Here is a 27,833-nt window from a genome sequence, read left to right as displayed (position 1 = left end):
AAACTAACAGGTGTTCATATGATTCACTCTTTATGCCGTTCAAAAAAAAGTCCAACAGGCATCCTGAAAACTCACCAGAAAATCAGTTTAGGTTCTGTTACAAAATACGTAGAAAAAAACAGCGAGGGCTAACAGTTAAGACACAGAAGCCTGGATTATTTTTTTTTAGTAGTTTGAATGTGGGGCTTTGTACCATGGTGCCCTCAAAGAGGTCTGAAGAAGCGATGCGGTGGTCCATAGTGCATAGGCATATTGAAGTCAAAGTTCAGGTTACGTGGGTTGTAGTTTACTGGGGGGAGGTTGGGCAAGGGGGGCACGTAGGGGGCTGGAATGGGCTGAAGGAAAACACGCTGCGGCCCGGGCAGCATGACCTGGGGGATGAGCAGTGGGGCACGCACGGCCTGAGGAGCAGCGTTAGGGGCCTGCGGTGTCACCCGTGGGCGCTTCGCTGGGATGGGCTCAGGGGGAGGTCCCACTCTCTTCCCTGTGCTTTCTGAGGGAGACATTACAAAATATCATTAGAAACCACTGGGGTTTAGCTGGCAGACTCAAGATGTCCAGCTGAGGAACACTGACCTGATTGACTGATCTTCTTATTTAGCTCCGCTTCCCCTTCTTTCTGAATCTCCTGAATGATTCGCTCGTCGTCTTGCTGTGGATTGAAAAAAGACAGAAAGTGAAAGGTGGGAGAAGTAGAGAAAACAAAAAAGCCTTTCAAAAATGGCACGGCAATTAGGCTCTCCGGTTACTGTTCAATCATGTGAAAAGACCAGCAAACCCCGCCAGAAACAATCTGATGCCCATGTCCACGTCACACCACAGCCTGGACCAAAATGGGACATCAGATGAACTTGGGAGGAGTCCACTTCATCAGTCAAACACAAAACAGCTCAAGTTCATCAGTCTGCCTGGTGCACGGTGCCAGGTGATTAGGCACGGCTGTGAATGGAGGGGTAATTGCAGCCCCCAGGCTGCCAGCGGGACGGCACCCTGACTGCGCTCTTCACACAGAAACACCATTCAAATGCCTTAATCGCATAATTAGTGGAACTCCTGGATCAACCGGAAAGGGATTTCTCACTCATGCTCACTGTATAGGGATAGTTTCCCCCAAAATGAAAGTTCCATCACAATGTACTCATCCTCAAGTTGAGCCAAACCCAAAATGCTATTGTTGCCACATACCAACAAAAGGAAGAGAGCGAGCAGAATGTCCATTCTTTCTGATGGTGAAATCAGGGACAAACACTAGCTCTTCAGTTACACACCGGTCGTGGTACATATGAAGTCCGAACCAAAGAAATTCAATTTCTCTTTTTATATGGTGCAGAGTAGAGCTGAGCAATTTTTTTTCTAGCATAACTTGTGATGTATGAAAACAAAATAATTGAGATATTGGGCCACATTCCATTCCACAATGATGCTTTTGTGTTATAAATCCAGTGTAGTGCTTTTCCTTCACAGCGGGCTGCTTTCACCCAAATATATTATTTATAGAATAATGGAATACAAATAAATATATATATATATTTTTTTTCAGCCAAATTATATTTCAAATCCACTATTAAAAGCTTTATTTTAAAAAGTATATAAATGATTGATGTTTCCATATCAAAAAATAATTATTACTATTTGTCAAACAAGCAGGATCAATGCGTAATGCATAAATTACCAACATGATTTAGAGTTTAAATCTAGGGTGTAAAAAAAGAAGAACATTCTGCTAGATAACTTTTAAAATTAATAAAAAGAATAAGTTAAATGAGAATAAGTAACGTATTTTCCGGACTATAAGTCGCACTTTTTTAATAATTTGTCTTGCCCTGCGACTTATAGTCAGGTGCGACTTATTTATCAAAATTAATTTGACATGAACCAAGAGAAATGAACCAAGAGAAATGAATCAAGAGAAAACATTACCGTCTCCAGCCGCAAGAGGCCCCTCTATTCTCCTCGGTGCTCCTGTAGTCTACACTGAGCAGCATAGAGCGCCCTCTCGCGGCTGTAGACGGTAATGTTTTCTATTGGTTCTTGGTTCTAAATAAATGCGACTTATAGTCCAGTGCGACTCATATATATGTTTTTTTCCTCATGACGTATTTTTGGACTGATGCGACTTGTACTCAGGTGCGACTTATAGTCCGAAAAATATGGTAGATGATTTTCACCATTAAAATCTTAATAAAATATTTGTGTATTTTACCCATCTACTAAGAAGGTATTTATAACAACCTTTTATGATTAATAAATGGAACAATAACCAGCATGATGTGAAAAATGAATGAGCACTTTGTGCTTTAGTCATGGCCTGCTGAGTGCTATGTCTTTATCGCTCAGTTTGCGATTATATAATATGTGGCTAATGCATGACAGTTGACTGCGGTAGCAGCAGTATTCCTGCAGAGGAGAGCTCTCAGCACTCCTAACCCATCAACACGCATGAGAAGCAGCATGCTCCACTCGTGTTATACTCATGAAGAGTCCTGTATACAAAACCAACACAACTCCATATCACACCTGGTGTTCATCCTAAAACTGAATCACTCTTATTACAAAAAATCTATCAGTGCAACACAGGTTAGAGATGATAATGTATTACAATTTATTCTCTTGAAAAACAATGCTATTCAAATGTAAATGCTTTTGTCTGTTAATTATAAAACAAAGCCAACATTTAAAAAGTAATACTTTTTTTATTTAAAATAAAAGCATGAATGCAAATGCAAATCATGTAATTTAGTCAATTAACCGTTCCAGACACATTCCAAAATGAGGGTCAAAAAGTACATCATGTAAAAGGAGTGTTTAACAGAGCACAAATAAGCTCAGGCTAGTGGATAAAAGGTTGAAGCATGTTTTACACCAAACCTGGAGAGCTAGAAAGTAAAGGTGTCTGCTGCTTTTCAAGCTTTGAGCATGAAAGCAGTCTCTCTCAAAACAAAAGAAGAGTAGTGTGTCATGGTTTACCGTGGGGTCCGTCCACAGCGAGCACTTCTTGCACTGTCGACAGGGGGCGCCGGGTGAGCGAGCGTGCTGGCAGAAGTGGTTGTAGCCGTTAATAGGCTCACGGCAGAGGTAGCACATGAAGGCTCCGCAGCGACACGACATCCGGTTGCAGCCCTCTGACTTTACCAGACCTGCGGCACACTTGTGGCACTTCCTGACACGGGCAGCGGTCATCTTTTCCTCACTGGCCATGAAACAAATGACACTTGAGTTCAGTTTACATGCAAGCACTGTGATCTACCTACCGAGACAGTATTTTAAATATAACAACGTTATAGAGACAGAGCGACGCGCATCATAATCTGAAAACAATCCAGTGCTGTCCATTAAAGGGGGGTACAATGGTGTTTCATGTATTCAGAGTTGCTTACAGTGTTAAAGAGATGCGTTCTCATGCTAAACATGGCCAAAGTTTTAAAAAATAATTTAGAAGAATGACTGAGAATTTCTGTGCCGAAAATCTTACTTCCGGGTTGGTAAAAGTTTCGACAGTTTTTTTTTCGATCGTGGATCTAATGACGTAGATGATAATGGAACTCCTTCTATGAGCATTTCTCCCTGAAAAGCGCGCCTGCGCACAAGAACTAGGTTTTTATAAGCTGTCGACTCAAAACATTTGCATTTAAGGACACAAAAGTAGAGCGCAACATGTCGTGTCACTGTAAGAACTACACCCACTAGGAAACGTAAGCGGCGACAGGAAACATTCTTTGTTTGTAACATGTCAAAAGATTATTTCACCACCCAATGTGAATCTGAGAGGAGGAGATGTATTAAGAAACTCAATTGTATTGCTCTATGTCAGTGTCCCTTTTCCTAACCTTCCTTTGGTTTGATAAATGATCCAAATGAACGCCCCAACGTGAAATACACCGGCATCTGCTACTATTTGTGTCCTTAAACTCTATTTTAATTTTTTGGGGTCAACAGCTTATAAAAACATAGTTCTGGGGTTTTTAAGCTCGATTGCTGTACACCTCGTCACACAGCAGCTTTCAGACATTGTTCTGTTTTTTGTTATAAGTCAGAAATGACAAGGAGGCAGCTTCCTGCAATACAAAGTCAATGGAGAGCGTTGGATTGTTTTCAGATTATGATGTGTGTCGCTCTGTCTCTATAATGTTGTTTTTAATGTACTGTCAGCATTCAGAAAATATGTCATTTATGCCATTAACGACTTAATTCTTAAACTAATTCTGTATTTAACATATAGAAATCATACTGGTATTGAGCCATTATCTTGCTGTATCATATAAATGTGAAAACACAAACTGCCTTTGTGACACCATACTTAACTCAATCGCCCAGTCAGGGACACTTTCCTGTCTCTATAAATGTTGGAAACAGAAAAGGTTCGGGGTAAACAGGATGCACAGTCTTTGATTCGTGTGTATGACAGGAAGGAAGCCCGGTGACCACATCCTGTCCAGTCCAGATACTGAGCAGTAGTGATAGGCTCCTTTCACACTGCATCAGTTTACACAGACACCCACGCTCCAGTTCACTTCCTCATGAAGGCCCGCTGCACACAGGGGCAGCTCTGGATGATGGGTATTTGCAAACATAACACTCAAGGGAATCCATCAAATACAGCGAGTGTTTACCCTGCCATGAGAAAGGCCTGGGGAAACAGCTGACTCAGCATCAGGGATGCTAATGATCTCCCAGGTGGTTCGCTACACTATCGAGTACCCTCAATAGTGCACGGATGAATTATTAACAAGCTAAGAGTTTTCAGTCAGGCACTTACAAGGCCACCCGCAGCCGGATCTCGTCCCTCTCCAGCACCTGCTCACAGGTCTTTCCTGCATGCTCCTTCCACACCACATGGCACTTCCTGCAACTCTCCTGAGGAAGGGGACACAAATAAGCATCTGTGTTATTGATCACAATTGAAAAGCACAGGGGAAAGAGAACACCTGCACTACATTTCATACATCCAGTAGAAAAAAAGGGTCACATTTCTGTTGCTCAGTCACTTGTTTATACAAATCCGATTCCAAATAAGTTAGGACACAGTACAAAATGTGAGTAAAAAAAGGAACAGAATAATTTACAAATCTTAAACTTATATTTTATTCAAAATAGAACATAGATAACGTATCAAATGTTGAAAGTGAGACATTTTGAAATGTCATGCCAAATAATGGCTCATTTTGGATTTCATGAGAGCTATACATTCTAAAAAAGTTGGGACAGGTAGCAATAAGAGGCCAGAAAAGTTAAACGTACATATGAGGAACAGCTGGAGAACCAATTTGCAATTTATTAGGTCAGTTGGCAACATGACTTGTAGTGTTAATTTCGTCACCTATTTTTAATTTAGTCTTAGTCTTGTGCCAAATGTCCTTGTTAGTTTTAGTTATATTTAGTCATTCACATATCTTATTTTGTTAGACAAGTTTAAGTCGACTAAAAGTCTCATCATTTTGGTCTAGTTTTAGTCAAAATTTTTTAGTCTTTCACAAATCTCAAACATTGGTTAAATGTCATAATTACCTGACAAAATACACTTGTTGAATGATTTTTGTTGAATGCAAATGTTAAACGTGTCTGGTTTTCAATTTCTGATTTAGGAAACACTTTCACAAATGATTAACCTGATCAAATTTTTTTACTTTATTGATACTGCTTTTAATCTTAATGCAAAGACTGCAATAAGCTGTCATGTACAATAAAAGAGCCTGCGCAGCGACAGGAAATATAAATTAACACAAAAGCTTGCCTAGATGGTGGAATTTATTAGATTTTTTTTTGACCGCTGCTAACTATAACATACAACGAGTCTCTTACTTCGACCTAGCAGGTCGTTGTCGCTCGTCATTCGTGTTTGCTTCGGGTGTTGTGTGTTCTTTTTGAGCAACAGCGCGAAGCCGCGAACTCGTTCTGAATATTTTAAAGCTGTAACAGCTGATGAAAAACCAGAGATGATAGTAGATGAAAATGAAGAGAGATTTTATCTTATTTTTTATTTTATCTCGTCTTTTTTCGGCAACAATAATGCATGTTAATTTAGTCTAAGTCAGCGTTTTTGGACAGTGGTGCAGTCTTGTCATCGTCTCGTCTTAATCGTGAAAAAAAAAGGTCGTTGACGAACATATTTCGTCTTGTGTCGTCTGACGAAATTAACATTAACTTGCATGTAAGCCTCTCAGAGTGGCAATGTCTCTCAGAAGTCAAGACGGGCAGAGGATCACCAATTCCCCGAATGCTACGCTGAAAAATAGTGGAGCAATATTAGAAAGGAGCTTTTCAGAGATAAATTGCAAAGAGTTTGAAGTTATCATCATCTACAGTACATAATATCATCCAAAGATTAAGAGAATCTGGAACAATCTCTGTGTGTTAGGGTCAAGATTGGAAAACCATAATGGATGCCCGAGATCTTCGGGCCCTTAGACGGCACTGCATAACATACAGCAGCGGTCCCCAACCTTTTTAGCGCCAAGGACCGGTTTAATGTCAGACAATATTTTCACGGACCGGGCTTTAAGGTGTGAGGGATAAATACAACAAAATAAAATGATACGACTGGCATAAAAACTGTGGTATATTGTAAATAAAGTAATAAACATGAATCCACTGTGTATTCTTATGCAACTTTATTAGCAGCGTAACATAACATCACGCCAAAACATAACATGAATAACATCCTCTCGCTCACTGACTCAGTGACGTTTAAACATGCCTTAAAAATATAAGATACTGTAAAAATCCACCACTAAAAATCCACTGCAAAATCCACCACACAATCCAGGCAGGGTTGTGCCAGTGTTGTTTTGTGTCGAAAATGTAAAAAAAAAATATATAATGAGCGAGTACATCATGAATCTATTTTCCCAAACTGTGTTTTTTCTTTTCCTGAATCACTATGGTACCCTTATAATAAGTGTTTATATTCGGATTATTTTAGTCTGGTTATGCTCGGCAACGCTGCAGAGTAGCACAGTTCCTGCTTGACTCGCCATAGATGTAAACAGAGAGAAGTAGCTCCGGCTACAATGTTCTTCGCTAGACGCGAGCGCCAAAAGTTACCGACTGCAGCTTTAATGTAAGTTATTTATTCTTTCTTGTGCGGCCCGGTACCAAATGACGCTCGGACCGGTACCGGTCCGCAGCCCGGGGGTTGGGGACCGCTGACATACAGGAATGCTACTGTAATGGAAATCACAACATGGGCTCAGAAATACTTCCAGAAAACATTGTCGGTGAACACAATCCACCGAGCCATTCGCCGTTGCTGGCTAAAACTCTATAGGTAAAAAAAGAAGCCACATCTAAAGATGATCCATTAGCACAGGCATTTTCTCTCGGCCAAGGCTCATTTAAAATGGACTGTGGCAAAGTGGAAAACTGTTCTGTGGTCAGACCAATCAAAATTTTAAGTTCTGGGACACCATGTCATCTGGACTAAAGAGGACAAGGACGACCCAAGTTGTTATCAGCTCTCAGTTCAGAAGCTTGCATCTCTGATAGTATTGGGGTTGCATGAGTGTGTGTGGCATGGGCAGATTACACATCTAGAAATGCACCATCAATGCTGAAAGGTTTATCCAAGTTCTATAACAACTTATGCTCCCATCCAGACATCATCTCTTTCAGGGAAGACCTTGCATTTTCCAACATGACAATGCCAGACCACATACTGCATCAATTACAACATCATGGCTGTGTAGAAGGATCCAGGTACTGAAATGGCCAGCCTGCAGTCCAGATCTTTCACCCAGAGAAAACATTTGGCGAATCACAAAGAGGAAGATGTGACAAAGAAGACCTAAGACAGTTGAACAACTAGAAGCCTGTATTAGACAAGAATGGGACAACATTCCTATTCCTAATCTTGATCAACTTGTCTCCTCAGTCCTCAGACTGTTATAAAAAGACGGGATGCCACACAGTGGTAAACATGGCCTTGTATCAAACTTTTTTGAGATGTGTTGATGCCATGAAATTTAAAATCAACTTATTTTTCCCTAAAAAATAATATATTTTCTCAGTTTAAACTCAGATATGTCATCTGTTACTGAAATTTGAAATATTGAAATTTGAAACTTCCACATCATTGCATTCAGTTTTTATTCACAATTTGTACAGTGTCCCAAATTTTTTGGAATCGGGTTTGTACATACGGATGGAGTCGGTGTTCCCAGCATTGTTTCAGAGGTGCATATTGCTTCCTTCCCCATGCATAACGCTCTATGACCCTTCTGGAATTAATCCCAATGTAGATATTGGCAACCAACCAGTATTACTGTACAAAACATAACCGCACATACAACAGCCAGAAAATATAAATATGAAACGCAGCAGTGCTGGCATATCAGCTGGTGTAAGAATATACTGAAGTGAATGGTTGTCTTCCTCTGTGCCGTATGATGCTATATTTTATGTGTTAGAGTGTACTAGGCGGTTTGCAGCAACGCTATGTGGTTATCAAGGTGTTTTTAGTGTTGCTATTCTTAATTCTTGAATGCACTTGCAGTTTGCACGGACCGTTATTAGCTTGGCACAAAAGACAGCGCTGCATGAGCTCAGAACAAATGTGTTAATGCTTGCTGATTGGTCTCGATCACAAGGCTACTAAACATTGCTGCAAAACAGAGTAAAAAGCATTAGAGTTTGGCACAGAGGTCTCAGACACACAAACCACAAATGTCACCCTGATTTGAACTAGTTTAAAGCCAGATGACGTTCTCTACACTTACACTGAAATAACTAAATGCCATGGTGGCATTTTAGATAGAACAGAAATCATATTTATAAATATATGTTTGTGTGTGTGTGTGTGTGTGTGTGTGTGTGTTGCAATATTAGAAATTGCTAAATTAAGGTGGGTCAGTAAGGTCATATAAAACAGGTAGGAAAAAGACATGGGCTTACTGCAAAAAAAATATTGAAATAACTGAATAATTAAATAATACAGTACTACAGTGATTTGAAAAAAAAATGTATATACAAACCCACATATCTATAATAAATTTCAACTGTATAAACTTGGTGTTTATACATGAAACTATATAGCTGTTTTTACATTTTTAGACAGGAGTACATCGCAAAAGGATGATCATATCTGGGGCATCTAGTACTTAAGGCCACTTCCAATTCGATATTTGGTCCCTTGATAGGAGGCACTTCCCTCTTTTAATTCAATTCTATGTGATTGTTTTTGTCCATTTTATGTCCATGAAGTGAAAATAGTTTCCTTTACAAACAGCAGGATTTTAATAATTAATCATAAGCCTAGAATAAACAATTGTTACATGCATATAAGTCTAATAAGTTAGAGGTTTAATAAGTACTATAGGTTAGAAGTTTATTCACATGCCTAAATGCAATGCTATGCAAGAATGACAAATAGCTTGCCTTGCCTTGTGAGAAATCGTGGCCTAGTGGTCAGAGAGTTTGATTCCTAACCCTAGGGTTGTGGGTTCGACTGAGGTGTCCTTGAGCAACGCACCGAACTGCTCCCCTGGCGCCGAAGAATAAATGGTGTGTGTTCATGGTATGTGTGTGTGTGTTCACAGTTTGTGTGTGTGTGTGTGCACTTTGGACGGGTTAAATGCAGAGCACGAATTCTAAATATGGGTCACCATACTTGGCTGTATGTCACATCACAAACAAACAATATTTATAAAGAAATGACCAGGGCCCAAAATCTGACAGCAAAAGGCTACAGAACTGTTCATTAGAATTACAAATAACAATAAACTAATCTAATCTAAACTGTCTGACATGGCTGTTTGCTTTTATAAAATAGCATATAAAAAGCAGTTAGCGCAGACTGAGGGTGAACAGCCCTCCACTCTGGAAGTGATTCCTCATCTGTCTGGTTGCCTAGGAACAACATTTTCATCTGTTCCATTTTAGCCATGCCTGCCCACAATGCTTTGCCTTTCAGCTGACTGGAAAGGACATCCGAGTGCAACATGCAGCTAAAGCTCTACATTCAGCACATGAAGACCATGTAAACGCCTTCGCATTTCACAGCCACACAGCTGGCTAGTAAATTAGGATGTGTTTGACACGTCTACATCTGCTAGAGTCTGTTAAAGACTGCTGCCAAGTAGAATATTTCCAAAATAGCCAAGCTGCATGTATTTTTAAAATAAATATTAGCCATTTCTTCCAGCGATGGAGAAGCAGCACATGTCTTTCTCTAATCCCGTAACCCATTGTTGCCTGCTATAAGTCCCCAAGGTAAATACCATTAGCATAAATAATTAAAGATGAAGCTGAATATTAATGACAGTGACAGATGATAAATGACAGCTTAGTGTGATGCAGAAGCCCTTAGAACAATTGCTCCTGCCCCTTGGTGTCAGGAAACGTACCTACATGATGAACTACACTAGCTAAGTGACTTCCACAGAAATAAACTTATGAAATACAGCCTCAGGTTGCATGTTTTAAAAAACATAAATCATCGTTCATCAGTACTGTTGTGTAAAAAGCTGTACAAGAAACTGAGGTGGAAATGGTGAATGATGCGCAAAGATCTGGCCAGACAATAGCCATGGGGCGTGAAGTGTGAAGCATGGAGACATTAGGAGGTGTGACCTACAGTCCCACAGTGATGTGCTGCCCCCTAGTGGAGCACAACAGCAGGGCATGGGAGGGCCAACACCTTCAAATGAGGAGTCTTTGAAAAATATTTCATTTTACAGATATCATTCTCATATTTGAGACCGCTCATGGTCAGACTAGAAAACAACAATATCAAGATCCAAAAGTTTATTTAATAATCAATTATTTAAATCACATTTAATAATCATTTAATTTACTTACTAAAAACAAATTTCAAGCCAAAATAGTAGTGTACCAAAAAACGAAATACATTTTTTGTATCTGAAAAAAGTTTAATCAAATAGTTAAAACTTGTTTATTTAATAACTAACACACACACACACACACACACACACACAAAACAAGTGCCAAATAAACATTTGATTTGAACATGGGTTATTTCAACTTTTTAATGATAAGCATGTTCCAACTTTCTTAAAATTCATTCTTAAAATATTAACGTTTATTCGGGTGGCGATAATAAAAACTTAATTTCATGACAGCTTTATTAAAATATAATGAATATGCATTATAGTGACTATTTTTTAAATGAGTAATTTCTTCTAGCTAATTTCGTGTCTAATATAACTGTGTGCGCGTGTGTGTGGGTATATATATATATATATATATATATATATATATATATATATATATATATATATATATATATATATATATATATATATATATATATATATATATATATATATATATATATATATATATATATATATATACACACACACACACAGACATATAATATATTTATATATACACACATACATACATACATAACATCACATTACATAATTTATTACAAACATATTTTAGGTATATTTTTACATCAAAAAGTAGGATTATGATTTATGTTGATTTATTTTATATTTATATATTATGATTATAATTTTCAGATTATGAATTACTAACGGTTTAAGTGATTATATTTTATTATTTAAAAAAAAAAATGTAAAAAGAGATTCTGAAAATTTGAAACATTAGAGGCTAAATTAACTTTTCTTGGGCTTAGATCACTGAATGGCGTGTTTTTATGTGCACAGATAAAAAAAAAAAAAGAGTTAACAGGAAGTGACTGCGGCTCTCAGTTTAGGTGACTCTCACCATCAGGAGTGTGAACACACACTGGTGCCTCGGTTTATATACAGCACTAAAAATACAGCGGTGACATCACACTGACATCATCACTCCAAACATCACTTCCTGGTACAAAGTATACCTTGCAAGGCCAGGCTGACGCTTCCTGTTCAGCAGGGCGCACACTCTGGAAACGGGGCGGAGTCAGTCTCAGATTCACACAGGTCGCCCCTGTTTTGCAACAGTTCTTATCCGTGTTGGCAAACACTGCAGATTCCTTTAAAGCAAGTGTATGACTTTAAGAGCTTATGAGCAACCAAAGAAATTTACAACCCGGTTAACATGACTCTTTCTTGATCTCCATCTACTACAGAACTGAAAAAAAAAACGTTTTCTTGCCGAGAAAGACATAGCTACAGTGCCATGAATCACAGTGCTAAGAAAAGTGACTTTGCAGATGTCATTTTTCACTAAAATACTGTTTCACGTGAGCCACAGGAACCTTCCAACCACACAGGATGCGTGTAGCGTTCGTCTGTACCTGCATAAGCGTCTGTTTTGTGTAATAAAGACAGAAAATGGTTGACGTCTAGCATAGTGATCAAAGTACCACAACAAACTGGAAAAACAGCTTATGTGACAAGAGGAAAACGGCTTTAACGGCAAGTCTTTATCTCAACAAAACATGCCCAAGGTGACAACTGTGGTCACGCCACATATTCTTCTAACATAAATCTGACTCACCAACACTAACAAGCCCTTCTTTCCTGTTAATCGCTGTGTGCAGACTTCTCATTTAAGCTGAAACCTTACAACCTGAAACCACAGCTAAAGGTAGTCACGCTAGTTTTATCTTGACTGAACATATTTTGGTGTAAATTTAGTCCATTCTGTTGGACTCCCGCTTTCATATCCTCCTCTGATGGAAAAGCCACCAGCATTCATTGATTTAATGTTTCGCATTAATGTTAAATGCCTTGACTAAACTTGGTCAGGACAATCTGTTAGTTTGCATTCAAATCTGCTACTCAAAAACTGTCTAACCCTAACCTGTGCGCTCAGTGATTATATTAAAACAGCATGAAAATAAGCATTTTACTGTCAATTCTAATAATCACAACAGCACTATCAAAAGAAGAAAAACAATATTATGATTTCGGTCATGACACATCTCCACTGCATATGTGGCTAGTTCTCCAAAGTAAAGCGGCATACACTAGGACAAAGTGTGAACTGTTGCAACATCCGTTGAGGCCCTCTCTGTTGCTTCTCTCCTGAACAGCCGTGCCGCAGCAGGCCTTATAAGGCAGAAGAGGAGATTTGCGGAGCATCTGATTGGGGGGCTGCTTGTTCTGGAGAAGCACGGGCCTGAACGAGCCTCAGGGAGAGATCGACACACCCACAGCGCGTGCTAACACACACAAACATCCCTAAGCCCAGGCTTCATATCATAAAGCTAGAACAGAAAAGAGGTTTTGATGAAACACTCAAGATTTTAGGGTTTGGCTCTTGATAAGTGCTGGGAGGCAGGGCTGAACAAACACAGCTCCCTATAAAACTCATCAACAGAGGAGTATGAAGCATGTCTTAACCAGATCGGTTTGATAGAACGCATTCCAAACTAATACTTACTATATACACTACTGTACAACAAACGAATACCCGCAAGCAAAGATGCATTGAATCAAAACTGACATTTATAATGTTTAAAATATATCACGTTACCATATATATACTGGACAGCACAACTGTTTTCAACAATGATTATGATAAGAAATGTTTCTTCAGCAGCAAATCAGCACACCAGAATGATTTCTGAAGTATCGTGTGACACTAAATCCTGGAGTAATGATGCTGAAAATTCAGTTTTGGCATAAAAAATGTGAAATTATATTAAAATGGAAAAGAGTTCTTTAAAATTATAATTATAAAAACTGTCATACTGTACTTTTGATCAACTCAGCCTTGGTGAGCAGAAGAAACTTGGCAACAAATTTGACCAAGCACAAACATTTGAATAGTAGAGGATTTTGTATTATTTATATGAAAATTACTGTAAATATGGTACTACTGAAAAATCTTGGATTTGCATGCTGCTGCTGTCTATTAAGGCAATCTCAGAAACATCATGGCTTTCATGGAAAATATAAAGTGCAAACAAAAGCGCCCCAACTGAGCCAGAGAGTAGGGAATGCTGGCAGATCTGCGTGTGAAAACCTCAACTAACACATCCAATCACTGAGAGAAAACACAGCATTTTTGGAAATGTACAACCCTAAGGAAAATAAGAAAAAATCTGGGTCAAATATGAACTGTACCACATTTCAAATTTGAAGGATCTGGGTCCAGCCAATGAACGTCCTTGATCCACAACAAGGGCTGGGGCTACAGAGGCAGTGGAGAGGGGAAAGTGTGTCAGTTATACAACTTCACCGAGGGAAAAGAGTGAAGAGAAGGACAGAGGAGAGGAACTTGAGGGCACACATCACCACAGACAAATAGGACATCAGACAGGAAAAAGACAGGAAGGAAAAAAACTTGTGCTGTTAACAGGGGAACTGGGATTCCAGAGTTTTCCACAGCCGACTGGACAAATGTGGGCTAGACAGCTGCAAAAAATCTCCCAACACAATCAGAATTTTTTTTTTTTTTTTTTTTTTTAAATGGTAGAATATGGGGCCAGTAACATTATATGGAACTGTAACACAAACATTAGTCATATGTAAATGTTTTCAGGTGATTGGGCAAAAGATTTCTTGTAGTTTTTTTTATTCTTGATGTTTATGCCTTTATTATGATAGGATAGTCTGGAGCTCACAGCAAGTGAAGAGGAAGAGAGGACGTTGACATAATTGGGAAAGGTCCTCGAACTCGGGACGCCTGTAGCACAACAGCTCTGTATGTCAGCACGCTTCCCACATTTTAATCGGCGTCTACATTCACAATAGGGGTTGCGCACAGACTAATCAACTAGTTGACTTCAGGGCTCTACCATGACGCTTTAAGCTTGACGTTGATTAGTCGCTAGTCCTATAGAGGGCGCAACAGGACAAGAAATATTTGAAGGACTTCCACATTTACGCTCCGTTTCCAAACAGTTAAAATTACGAATAAATGTATACTCCGTAAGCTCCACAAGACGTGTGAATATATTGCTGGATGCTCCAAATTGCAATAGCTATGTACACAGCGCTGTGTTATATGCCATAGCTGTCCACAAGGGGTTTTGCACAGCTCCAGACTTATTTGTTCATTGATGATGACATCAGCAACTAGTCGACTTCGACTCGACTTTCATCACATAAAAGTCGACTTAAAAAAAATAAAAAATCAGAAGTCGTTCAACCCCTATTTCACAATGGGTTTAAATCCACCACACAAACTTGCTACCTTTTCAAAAGGTACTACTATATTCCACTTAGGTACTAATATGTACACTTTAATTATAATAAGTACCTTTAGGGGTAAGTAAGGTATAAAGGTTTACCTTTTCGAAAAAGGATAGCTTTTGTACCTTTTTTTTTTTTGAAAGCGAACCAATAAAAAGCTGCTTGGTTTGAAAGTGACTTCTGCCTCAGCTGTGATTCGTACACAAATAACAAACTTTCACTGTAATTTTGCTAATGTTAGTGCACCTTAACAATAATAGTATTTCTCTTAATGATGAAAGTGATGTTAGACCATCTACTGAGAACAACAACAATGACATTTATTCATAGGGAAAACAGAAGTGTCTATTTTTACAGAACTGTAATGTACAGCCAAATGGAGTTCTGGAGAAAATGAGAAAAAAAAAGTAAAACGAGATATTTAAGATTATTCACCATTTCTAGATGACAAATTTTGGACACTGATGATGCACAAAACTTGCACATTTATAAATTATTTTACCTAGTAGTCTAGGACATTAATGTTTTTGTGATGGTTCATATACCAACCCTTTGAAACCTACGTCCTTTCAGTTACCAGCTCAGCGGTTTAACCACTAAGCCACAGCATTTCACTAGAATTGACCATTTATCAGGTGGTTGCCATTTTATACAGATTATCTAACCAAGAAATTTGTTCCTTAGAAGCATGGCTTTGGAAAAGTCCTGATAATGCCGGCCAAGTCAAGCACTGCTGTGCACGAGAGCCCAGTTCTCCATCTCGATAGGAATGCCATGCTGAGAGCCAGAAAGAGGAAATGAAAGTGGGTCACATTATGAAATCAAACCACACAACCATTTTCAATTTCCCCCCGTCCAGTCCTGTGACTCCACAAGGAGGAAGACGGATAGGAGGAGAAAATGGAGGTCCTGCCTGATGGCACACTTAATCTAGCGACTGTGCCGAGAGGAAGGCCAAAGACGTGGCCGTTTGAGCGGCTTCCCGTCCTGCTGTGAGCTGCTGCAGAAGTGGGAGGCGGGGTTTAGCAGTGCAATCAGCAGCAGATGTGAGGCAGAATAAACCTTCTCTGGAGTCATAGAACAAGAGCGCCATCCAATGGACAACAGGTATATGACCGAAAACACAAAAGTACTGCTACAATCCTGATTGCAGGACATCATCTTCCCTTTCACATCGGTAAGACTTGCCCAGATAATAACCAACAAAGATATTTAAAGAATAAGTGCCAATAAACCAGTGAATGATTAATAATAAATAATGTATCGTTACATCTCTGGTATGTGCTAATTTTCAATAATTCAATTATCCATTATTCCACTTACACAAACCACTTATTTTTTATATATTTAAAGTTATCAACTTTATCAACAGTTTCTGTTAATAAAGTGTGCAAAAACGAGCTTCTTATAATTTCAGCAGAAATATTTTAGCCATCATGGGGGTCTTTGAATATCGTGTTGGACAGTGAATGGCCTTCAGGTCAACTCTAACCCCTAAACAAAAAGATTTACTAAATACTCAACTGTTTGCGAATATCTAGCAAACTTACAAGAAGCCTTTTCTCCTGAGACTATAAGACTCAGAGTGATGTGGGAAATGGTCTGCTTCAAAATGACAGGAACTCAAAACATACTTTACATTAAATGACAATGAATGTATGTTATATGTACACCCTCAGCTTTCATAATGTCTGAAAGGCACTCGAGATCACAGCCCTCCCACATGCGCTTATTACTAAGTGATAGAGAGTCAAACAGAGCTAGAGAGAGAGAAATGGAGGTTGACAGATGAATGGAAAGACAGGCCTGACACACTGCAGGCGGCTCTAGCATTCCTCTTAGGCCTGTTGAGAAAGCAGCTGTGAGTCTAGAGTCCTTGACATGTTCCCCCTGCCAGCTGAATCTACTAACACACAGACGGGCCGACAGTTCTCTGTGTCCTGGCACGGCCCGATACATTCCTCACAACCCAACACTGATAAGACTCGAGACAAAACATCAAATGTACTTGTAACCAGTGTTGGAGAAGCTACCATGGCATGAACCTTGTCCAGATACAAACTACCCTCTAAAATGTAAAACAAGAGATATTTAAGATTTCTAGAGGTCAACTTTTGGACACTGATCATGCATAAAACATCACTCTAATATGCTGATTTGCTGCTCAAAAACTTTTATTATTATTATGATGATGATGAAGGCTGAAAACTATAATACGATTTATTTATTTTTTGACATTCTTTGATTAAAAAGTTCAAAAGAACAGCATTTTTTAAACTAAATCTTTTGTAATATAATTCATGTCAATGTACTGTTTGAGTAAATGAATTACTCCGAGATATTGGTTTGTTTGAACTTAGAGGGAGTGTCAGCCACATTAAAAAAGTTAACAGCTTAATTCATTTGTGGATTAATGCGCATTAGAGACGCGAACCGAAGCTTCAAAGAATTCTAACTGACTCTCTGATGTCACATGGACTACTTTGATGATGTTTTTCTTACCTTTCTGGACATGGACAGTATACCGTACACACAGTTTCAATGGAGGGACTGAGAGCTCTCGGACTAAATCTAAAATATCTTAAACTGTGTTCCGAAGATAAAAGGAGGTCTTACATGTTTGGAACAGCATAAGGGTGAGTTATTAATGACATAATTTTCATTTTTGGGCGAACTAACCCTTTAAAGCATTGTGTTGTAATATTTAACCAAATGGTTATGTTTTGCCTCACGCTTTAGCAGTGGAAGCTGGGGACCATTTTACATGACTTTACCATGACTTAAGATTTTAGTAAGTTTAGTGACTTTCCCAAAACACACACACAAAATCCCTAATACTTCCAGGTCTTCCATGACAAAAGGAAACCCTGGAACAATGCTGACCATTCTCGGGGTTGACACTTTTTTATGTTCCATGAAACTTAAATACAACTAGAACACACCCTGATTTATATTGCAAAGTCAAAACTTAGTGATAAACAGCAACATTAAGCATATTAATTTACTGTTAAACACTATTTACTAAACACAGACCAGTGAATCATTTTTCAGTTGTTATAAAATGAAGGTTATTACTGGAAAAGTTTATCATTTTACAAACAGCTACTGTGACACTACTGAAAAATCCAGTTAAGCTAGGATCTCCTTTTAGCAGCCGCTTTTTCAGTGTGTTTTCCGAAACCTTGCTTCAAAAGAGAACAACAGGTTGTGAGTCGTGATTCATACCCCAAGGGTATAAGCCACATTCTCCGTTATCATTTCCAAAACATCATGAGGCAGTGATATCCCAGAATACTGATTCATCTAGTTCTGCTGAACTTCCCTGACCCTGGTTAAGCTTTGTTTAGGGTTCGGAGAGCTGAATATTTATAGCAGACAAGATGAATTGCTGTCTCTGCTCTTGCCCTGACTGATTCCAGCTAAGTAAACCCTGCCAATGAAAAAAATTCCATTAGTTTGACATACTATAGCATGGTTCATTATGGGGCCTCAGACTGCAAACCACAGACTTTGCTCATCTTTTCCACGGGCCTATGGCGCCACCAAGTGACCACTGTGGGGCTCAGAAATATAGGTTGACAGAGGAAGAGAGAACTGATCCAGAACACCACAGGACTTTCATAAAGAGATCACTGCAACGATTGAATTCCACATACACACTAGTGTATCCAGGCACACGGACTAACCTTTCTGCAGCGCGGGTTTGGGCAACTGAACAGAGAAACGTCTTTATCCAACAGTGCTGGGAAGTTACAAAATGGACACCTTGAAAAGAAAGTGAGGAACAATAGTGTTGTTAGGATTTATAATGATGGATCATTTTAATCTCGAGTTTGTATAATTTGAATTTTTTTGAATTGTGTTTCTCTATCACATGGTTTTCAAAAAGTTGAAATATTAAACGCTATATGGACTACTAAATGTGGATTACTTTTTTGATCGACAGCTATATGACTTAGGGCTGCACGATAAATCGCATGCGATATTTAATGTGCATCCTGTCAGTAAAGACGGTTCTGTAATCAGCAGTAAATCTCAACGTGCGTGATTTCTCATTGAGCAGCATTAACTACACAGATCAGTTGTTCACTGACAAGCTTTGCAAAACATGACCGTGGTTTGGCGCAGCTTGCAAGTGAACAATGTCGCATGTGATTTATCGTACAACCCTAAGTCATATAGCTGTCGATTGACAAATGTAACTCACCTGACCAGTTCATCAGCACAGGTGGCTGCTACGGCTTCCTCTGCTTGTCTCTCGTAATATTTACACAGAATGTTTTCAGGTAAAACCTTCTCCAGCTCACTGGTAGGGAATGAACAGGTGCAGCTCCCATCCATACAACTCAACTCCGACTGCAAACACACACAAAGCACCCTTTTTAATACCAAAGTACACTACAACTGTAAAACTAAACCAGTGCTTGCATTGAGAAGCTACACTACTGCTAAAAGTTTTGGGGTCATTAAGATGCCCTTTTTTCTTAAGTGATGCATTAAGTTGATCAAATGTGACAGTAAAGACAATCTTGGTGAGGATTTCTTTCAAAAACAATGACCGAGCACACACTTCTGAATGGTAGTGGATGTGTCTAAACACACTGTATGAATTCAACTCCATTAGACATAACATATTAAACACCTGCAAACCAAGGATGACAAACAGAGCTTTTCTGAGAACTTGTCGTATCCCATGTTTTGTGCAATAATCAAGGTGAATAAACAGTATTAGAATGTAAATGAAACTCAGATGGGAGACAAATTGGGAAGCACCTAAAAAGCACAGGGCAAAATGAAACCAATACCACACGGGAATTTTAAAAACACGAGAACAAGACATGAACACTGTGCACAAAGCCTGAAAACACTGTGACATAATAATGGTCATGAACGCACACACAGTTTCCAGTAATGCAATTAGTGAAGAGGCTGAACAGATGACTTACCCGTCCCGAGCCGAACACTGCCTCCTGGGCGTATTTCACCAGACACTCCTTGCAGAACAAATGGCCATCTGTACACTGGGTCATCTCCTCAAAGGCAAACTCCCCACAGCAGCAGCCACACTCAATCAACTGGCCGTCCTGAGAGCACAGGTCAAAAATGGCACATGCTTTCAACATACAGTTCAGTATTATAATCTACAGCACATTACAAGGCAGAGTTTGGTCCCTCTAACTCAGTTTTAGAGCTGGAAACACTACAGTTTTTTCTCATGATGTGGATTGACATGTCCTTTACAAGAGCATTTAAAGTACATAAACTGGCTCTTCACACCCACCTTCTGATACTGCTCCTCATTCACTTGCAAAGCCAACAGGAAATCTTCATGCTGAAAGTGGGAGAAAAACCCTATTTTATAATCATTTCAACAATTAACACCCCGTCAGCTCAATTCACCACAACCCGATTTCTTTGGGTTATTTCAGGAGGAACCATGAGAAATAAATAGAAGAAGTGTGCCATGTAAAGTACCTCAGCCATTTCCTTGGCTTTCTGCTCATAGAACTGCAGCTCTTTCACAAGCGACGGCTCCAGTGTACTCTCATTACCGCGGCTCCATCTGCGATTCTTCTCCAGAAAGTACATCTTTCTCTCCAGTTTAAAAGAAGCTGAGATGAACGAGATGCAGTGTGCATTTCACCGTTTACATGGTTTTATTTTGCGTTCAAAAAAAGAATCATATCATTCCTCTTTTAATGGTTTTGATTGCTTCCATTGTCCTCATTTATAAGTTGCTTTGGATTAAAGCATCTTAAATGACTAAATGTAATGTAAATAGCATACAAAAGATAAAGACATACACACCCTGCTCAAACTTGAAGTCTATGAATGCACGCTCATTTGGCTCCCTCCTTCTCTTCTTCTTCCCTGAGGGGTCAGTGGAGTTCTCTTGCCACTTCTTGAGGGCTTGGAATAAGGCCTTGAAAGGTTACCAAAGAGATTAATGCCACACAAATGACCAGTGGTCATACAATATGGGACTGCCAATTACATTTTACATGTAGTTTGTCACTGCTATGCTGCAAAAAGCATCTGCATCAAGATCTTCTACATCATCCTAACTTTTCTTACATCTGCTACGATGACAATAAATTAATATCTAAATACCGTATTTTTCGGACTATTAGTCGCACCTGAGTATAAGTCGCATCAGTCCAAAAATACGTCATGATGAGGAAAAAAAAGTTGCATTTATTTAGAACCAAGAGCCAAGAGAAAACATTACCGTCTACAGCCGCGAGAGGGCGCTCTATGTTTTCAGTGTAGACTACAGGAGCACTGAGCAGCATAAAGTGCCCTCTGGTTCATTTCTCGTGGTTAATGTCAAATTAATTTGATAAATAAGTCGCACCTGACTATAAGTCGCAGGACCAGCCAAAATATGAAAAAAGGTGTGACTTATAGTCCGGAAAATACGGTATGTCTCTTTTAAGTATAATGTTAAAGAGACAATTAATCGTCATAATCGCAGTTACGTGACAATTAGACAATTAGACTCCAGCCAAAACTTCTAGAACAAGTGCGACAGCCCTAGTTGAAATCAAATCAATATTTAGATCATTCACAATGAAAACGGAGAATATTTCTCACCTTTCGGGTGATTGCATAGTGTCCTTTGAGGCAATTCAGGGCCCATTTGATATCCTGACAGCTCAACATTCGGAAGTCACCCATCAGCATGTCTGCAGCTTGAATGACAACCTCTGGGCCAACAGTCTTTAATTTGAAGTAATCAAAATAATTTTCACTTTCCTGCGTAAAACAGTGAAAAGTAAGTAAATAACACCACATTAGATGCTTATATTTAATACAATCATACACCACCACACATAAACTATGCATCTGATGAAAATATTGTGCAAACCTGTGTCTCAGAATCATTCGTCTCGAGGAGAACACTGCTTTGTGTCAAAACTGAGTTTGCTTTTTTCGGATAATCAGGGTTTTCCAACAACAGATTGCATATTCTGTGACAAAAAAAATAAAAGAAGTCTCACTAAAAAATAAATCCCATGTAAACAAAAAACGTCTGATCAAGAAATGAGCAGAAAAAGGTTTGTGCTTACACATTTAAATCTTTCAGGTCACCTCTCTCGATCAATTCTGCTACATATGCGTCCTGCACATCGGGGAAAAGGTCCATCTGAAAAGGTCAAAATAAATCCCACCTTTAAAATACAATTAAAATACAATACAAGGGATAGTTTACCCAAAAATTGTAATTCTATCATTAATAACTCACCCTCTTGTCGTTCCAAACCTGTAAGACCTACATTCATCTTCAGAACACAATTTAAGATATCTTTGATGAAATCCAAGAGCTTTCTGTGAAGTATTGTTGAAAAAAAGTTATCTTCGTTTACTTTCAAAACAAAAAAGTATTTTCATAGCTTTGCAAAAGTGAAATTGAGCCATTGATGTTCTTGTTACGTTATTTGGACCTGGGAACATTACATTTGCATTGCTGTCTATGGGAGGATCTGAGAGCTCTTGGATTTCATCAAAAAACATCAGAATTTGTGTTCTGAAGATGAACAAAGGTCTTACCGGTTTGGAACGACATGAGGGTGAGTAATTAATGACAGAATGAACTAACCCTTTAACATAAAGAGCTAAAAAAAGACTCACCACCCCCTTCACCAGTATATCAAGGGCCGTCCGGTCAGGGGTCTGCTGTATGACGGGTTCTCTGGGAGCTGAAGGTCCAGGTCTCTCATTGTCAGCCGGTGCAGGGAAACGTGCAGGAGAGAGGGGGGCCGCTGTCTGCTCGTCTCGTCTGACCTCTACTAGCACAGTCTCCTGTGGTGTCCGAGGCCTTTTAGTGGTCCTTTCAGTTCTCGGCCAGACAACCACTTTAATTTTGTTTCCCAAGTCTGCCTGACCTGATTCAGTGGTGGGTGGAGCTGAGAAAAGAGAATTGGCCTGATTCACTGAGTGTGCACTGGATGAAGGGTCCTTAGGAAGGGGCAGTGAGTCCTTAACAGGCATTGGAGGTCTGTGCAAGGCATTTTCTCTAGACGTCGAGGGTACAGCATTCTGGTCCGTGGTTAAGACACCTATGGCTTGGTTTCCTAATGTAGGATGTGCGGTGACTACAGAAGGAGGATGAGCGTGTGCGCTGGTAGGATGTCCGTAGGATCCAGATGCCTGGCTTGGGAAGGTGCTCGCACCCCACTTGGCAGCAGGTCGGATCAGCTCACGATGAGGGGAGGGCTGTGCCGGATGGAAAGAGACTGTATGTTTAATACTCTCAGATTTCATTAAAAATATCTTAATTTGTGTTCTGAAGATGAACAAATGTCTTACAGGTTTTGAAACAGATGAGGGCAAGTAATTAATGACTGAATTTTCATTTTTGTGTGAACTATCCCTTTAAGACGTGTAGCGGGACACCAGAGTGCCTGTGTGGACCGATCATAGAACTGTGAATGCATCCTCAACTTAGGTCCTTCACAGAAAGTGTTTTTTATTACTATAGTATTTAGTGATTTCTTTAGGATATTTCCACTGACAAGCAGGCATCATATTGTTTGTTATCACAGAAATTGCTTGCATGTCCCCATTGAACAATTATTTTGTGTAAAAAGTACAAAAAAAGAAAATTATATAGAATATATAAAATATATATAGTTTCTCTTTAGGAAACTATATATTATTTAAGCCCATGCCATCCATTGACATTTATTAAGTAAGTTTCATTCAAATAATTCAAATTAAAAAGTAATGTTCCAAGTTTCACATTCATTAATTTAGCAGACATTTTTATCCAAAGTGATTTACAAATGAGGAAAACTAATTGTCATTTGTTAATTTATTTACTGATTTGGCAAGCTGTTTATTTAGCCCCGCCCACAGATTTGTGCATATGGTAGGTTAAATGATAAGAGCGGCAAATGCAGGTTTACACAGAAAACTAATTATAAACTTTTTTCAATTTGATTAAGCTCCAGACAGCATTAGTCAGAATTTAGTCCATTGTTCACTTTATTTTACTGCGGATTTGTTTACAAACAAAGCAGAAAACGCAGGATTTTCATGAAGATTTAAACTGAAAGACGATGCTGTGCTGACTATATGGGATTCGACAGTAACGTCACAACACAAGTGTGAGTAACAGTTTTTATTACATGATCACGATTGCTTTGATTGTTAGTACAGATCTCTTGATATGTACGGAGTATTTATGTGTTTTTTAATCTAATCTGCAATGTAAAATTCCAGGACACTTAAATTAGTGAGCGAGTTAGAGAGTAGGCGAAACGCAGTCTTGTGTATGTCTAAGTGCATTGGTTTATGGCTGTGAGCAGGTGAAGTTCTTGCATAAGAGGTATGTCTTTTTCTGTTGTTTTTTTTTTCTTTTTTTTGAAGATATCTCACAAAATTCTAATCAAAGTCTAATCAAATTCAAACCAGATAGGAATAACCACTGTGCAAAGTACAAAAGCCAAATGCAGATACAGATTTTTGCTCAACTATCAGTCAATATTATTAATCTGTTACCTATATATATATAAGGTTATAAAGCAATATCACCAGGTCCCTGCTGACTCCACTCACTAGTAAGCTATGTTATCATATTCATAAATTCTAGCTAAGAATGCAGGGAGAAGGAAAACCAAAGAGGGACCCTGTGAATGGGAAAGCAGCTCCAGTTACCTCTAAGATGCGAACGTCCTCTTCTTCATCGTCCTTGACCACAACATGGACATTTGGTACGAATCTGACAGGTTCATCATCAGAATCCGACGATGAAGATATGGTTATGTAGGACGTCCTCGTCCTAGCTCTTTTAGCTACCAAAATAACACAATGAAAGTGTCATGATACCGAGAATACTACTACTACTTCCAATAAAGATGAACGTGACGGCAAAATAAAGGCTTGGTGACAGTACCCCGACTGCGATGGGTGTTGAAACTAGCCAGGTGGATGACATCATCATCACTGGACTCGTCCGCCATGATAAGACACACAGACTCCCTGAGCCGTCCACCTTCGCTCTCTCACACAAACACCCATGCACACACACAGGAACCTGAAATGGGACAAGCAGAACCGCACATTCATGACATGGTGTGTATTCATCATGCTTATGACATAAACACAGTCATTGTATCTTAATGATGCACTAATACTGGATATATCTGTGCGTGTGCACGTAAGATTTAATTTCCTATTTCACACGAAGTGATGTAGTTTCCAAACATGACTGACATTTTTAAAGCACGCAAGTAAGAGATTCAAAACAACATATTCATGACCCTTACTCAGTTTGAGATCATACACAGCACACACATAAAGAGAGTTAAGTGTGTTATGTGTATCTATGATGATTCAGATCAACGCGCCTGTGACACTGCTGTCTAAATAGTCTGCTCATTAGGGTTTGAAACACAGCCTGTTAATTCCAGCAGATTGGAAGAACAACACACTAACGTTATCTGATCTCGCATAGAAGTGCTGAGAAACCCTGTTGATGTTATGAGAATTCGGTTTTCTTTGTCTTTTATAACATGTGGACACTGCCAGATCAGTAAAACGTACAGTAGGGTAAAAGAAACAAACAAATCTGTACTCGCTGAAGTCCCTAGCCTGGCTCAGCTACGTTAGCTGTTTGGCGTTAACCGACCGCGCCAGCTGATATCACTTAAACAAGACAGAATTTCATCCTTAGGCGGGTGTTTCATCCCAACTTAATGGCGAGGACGAGCGAACTCTATTATGGCTACATCACACGAAGACTGTTTAATAAACTGCACGTACCTCTCAGTCACAATATCCAGCACATCGAAAGCGTTTGATCGCCGGATATCGAAACAAACGGCCAAAACAAGCCAGCGTGTGACGTCAGACGCACATGCGTTTTGCTGTAGGTGAAGCCGCGGAGGACCATGGGGGTTGTAGTTCTCTGTTGTCTGTTGTAAGATTTTGGATGTCCTCTAGGTGTCTCTGTTTTCCTTCTTACAGTTTTTACAACAGTTTTTTTTTACTTTAGATTAAAATCTCTTAACCGATGGTCATGTTTTTCAACACGCCAGACTTTTTTTTCCCCAATTGCTTGGATACACATAAACATTAGAAAATTAGTTAAATGCAAGTAATTAAAAATTAACAAAGTATTTCCGTTCCAAAGTGCAATTCACAACTTTCGTCTGAGATTACTGTCTATTAATTTCATTACGATTAAATAACTGTTAGTTGAAGTAACTTAAGACGGCCTGACTTTTCAATTTTTCTTAATTCATTGTTTTAGAGAAAGTGACGGCCAATATGCTATTTCATGTTTAGACAGGCCTAATGATTTCCAGGATAATAGCCTGTAATCCATTGACATCAATTACTGTGCTATGGACTACATTATCTATGGATGCAATATTTAATCATCTTTATTTTCCATTCAAGGTTTCTGTGGTCACATATCCCACTTTTCCTTGTTTTCTGTTCTGGCGTGGTTGAATGTAACAATTACCTTTGTTAATGTAAACCTGTATCCAAATCAACAAGACAGCGCCGTCGATTAAAATATAGAATTATACAGTTACAGTAAAAAACATTGAAAGTTTTACTATACAGTACAGTACAGTACAGTACTGTATTTATTTATTTATTTTGCTATACTCTGCTTTGAATATTTGAGGACATGTCTTCCCTATAATGTTTATGGTGATTTGCAGACAAATCTTTATCCCTATATTTGTCTTTACATAGACAGACAGACAGAAAGACAAATATACAGATAAATCACCTGTTTCAAGACCATTTCATATGAGTGAAAGCTTTAAAAAAACACAAGGGGGTATGTATCACTGATATTTTAGCATATAATTTTTTTTCAATATCTTGAGCTTGTTAACCACATATAAATTTAACCAAAAACCCATTGAAAAACTCATTGACTTAAGGACAACGGTACTGGAAAATGCTAACTTGTTTCCAGGTTATTGCCTACAAAAAATGCTAAGCATATGTTCCTAAAACATATACATATAAATAAAATAAAAAAAAGGAGAAGAACTGTCAATTTTAAATTGATGGTTACTTTAAAGATGCACATGGTCTTATATCTTAAATATATTGACCAAAACATTTTTATAAACTGTGTCCAAAGAAAGCTTCTCCAACAAAGTATTCTTCATTCTGAATGCCACAGATCCAAGTCAAACAAAGTGACTGTCCTTAGCTTCATTTCATGAGAATGGAAAGTATGCTGGCCCTGGGAGAGATGAACCGTGGTGGGCAATTATGCTTAGACTCCCTTAGGATGCAACAGGCTCTCCTGCAAAAGGTGATGACTAAAATGATGAAGACATTTCAAAGTAGGTCAGCGTAGTTGGAAAGCATGCATCAGATGGCCATGACTGGAAGAACGAACTTGAAATCTACACATGGGATCTTACCAATGAAAACTGCAATCAAAGTCATTACTTCTCTAACTCAAAGCGAGGAATGTAGCACCTGTGGGCTTCCACTCATGTGTCATATGCTAAAATCTGTTGTATCCTCATTAAAAAATACATTTTCCGCTCTAGAATGAATGCTTCATCTGCAAATGGCTACACAAAAATATCAGCTATTCAAAAAAATTATCATAAATGCTGGTTTGAGCTTGTCAGTCCTCACTCAAGATCAGACATTACCAGCAGGAGAATCTATTGAAATATCAGTCATTAAAATCATACCCCTGCCAGGCCACGAAAATGGTAGCCAAACATTGTATTAGCTAACAGATGGGATCTCCTAATTCAGTCTTTCATCAAAATAAGAAATAATGTAGATTTC

The 27,833-nt window shown here is 38.8% G+C and overlaps 1 protein-coding gene across 1 annotated transcript; it reads right to left on the bottom strand.

Annotated features, from left to right (window-relative positions):
• Window positions 1-25,916, bottom strand: LOC113078685 (E3 ubiquitin-protein ligase RNF216-like). Its single transcript, XM_026251020.1, has 17 exons — window positions 25,818-25,916; window positions 24,949-25,089; window positions 24,711-24,847; window positions 22,683-23,267; window positions 22,121-22,197; window positions 21,919-22,021; window positions 21,645-21,806; window positions 20,859-20,973; window positions 20,526-20,662; window positions 20,332-20,382; window positions 19,997-20,134; window positions 19,258-19,406; window positions 18,737-18,815; window positions 4,757-4,854; window positions 2,968-3,190; window positions 577-652; window positions 1-493 (listed from the first exon to the last, which is right to left on the bottom strand). Exons 2-17 carry the CDS (start codon window positions 25,013-25,015, stop codon window positions 204-206), a joined length of 2,487 nt encoding a protein of 828 aa, XP_026106805.1. The 5' UTR covers window positions 25,016-25,089; window positions 25,818-25,916; the 3' UTR covers window positions 1-203.
• Window positions 25,917-27,833: the final 1,917 nt, after the last annotated feature.

The sequence above is a fragment of the Carassius auratus genome, unplaced genomic scaffold (assembly GCF_003368295.1).
Source record: "Carassius auratus strain Wakin unplaced genomic scaffold, ASM336829v1 scaf_tig00026369, whole genome shotgun sequence".
NCBI classification, from domain to species: domain Eukaryota; kingdom Metazoa; phylum Chordata; class Actinopteri; order Cypriniformes; family Cyprinidae; genus Carassius; species Carassius auratus.
Note: the sequence above shows the minus strand (reverse complement) of the source record. Positions and strands in the feature narration are given on the sequence as shown.

What these genes read in the sequence shown, in the direction of transcription:
- LOC113078685 (XM_026251020.1), bottom strand. Translation starts at nt 25,015, where the DNA reads ATGGCGGACGAGTCCAGTGATGATGATGTCATCCACCTGGCTAGTTTC. An exon ending in GACCTGAAAGATTTAAATGT is followed by an intron (nt 22,022 to 22,120) that starts GTAAGCACAAAC and finishes TTTTTGTCACAG; the next exon opens with AATATGCAATCTGTTGTTGG. An exon ending in ATCCGGCTGCGGGTGGCCTT is followed by an intron (nt 3,191 to 4,756) that starts GTAAGTGCCTGA and finishes TTTCATGGCCAG; the next exon opens with TGAGGAAAAGATGACCGCTG.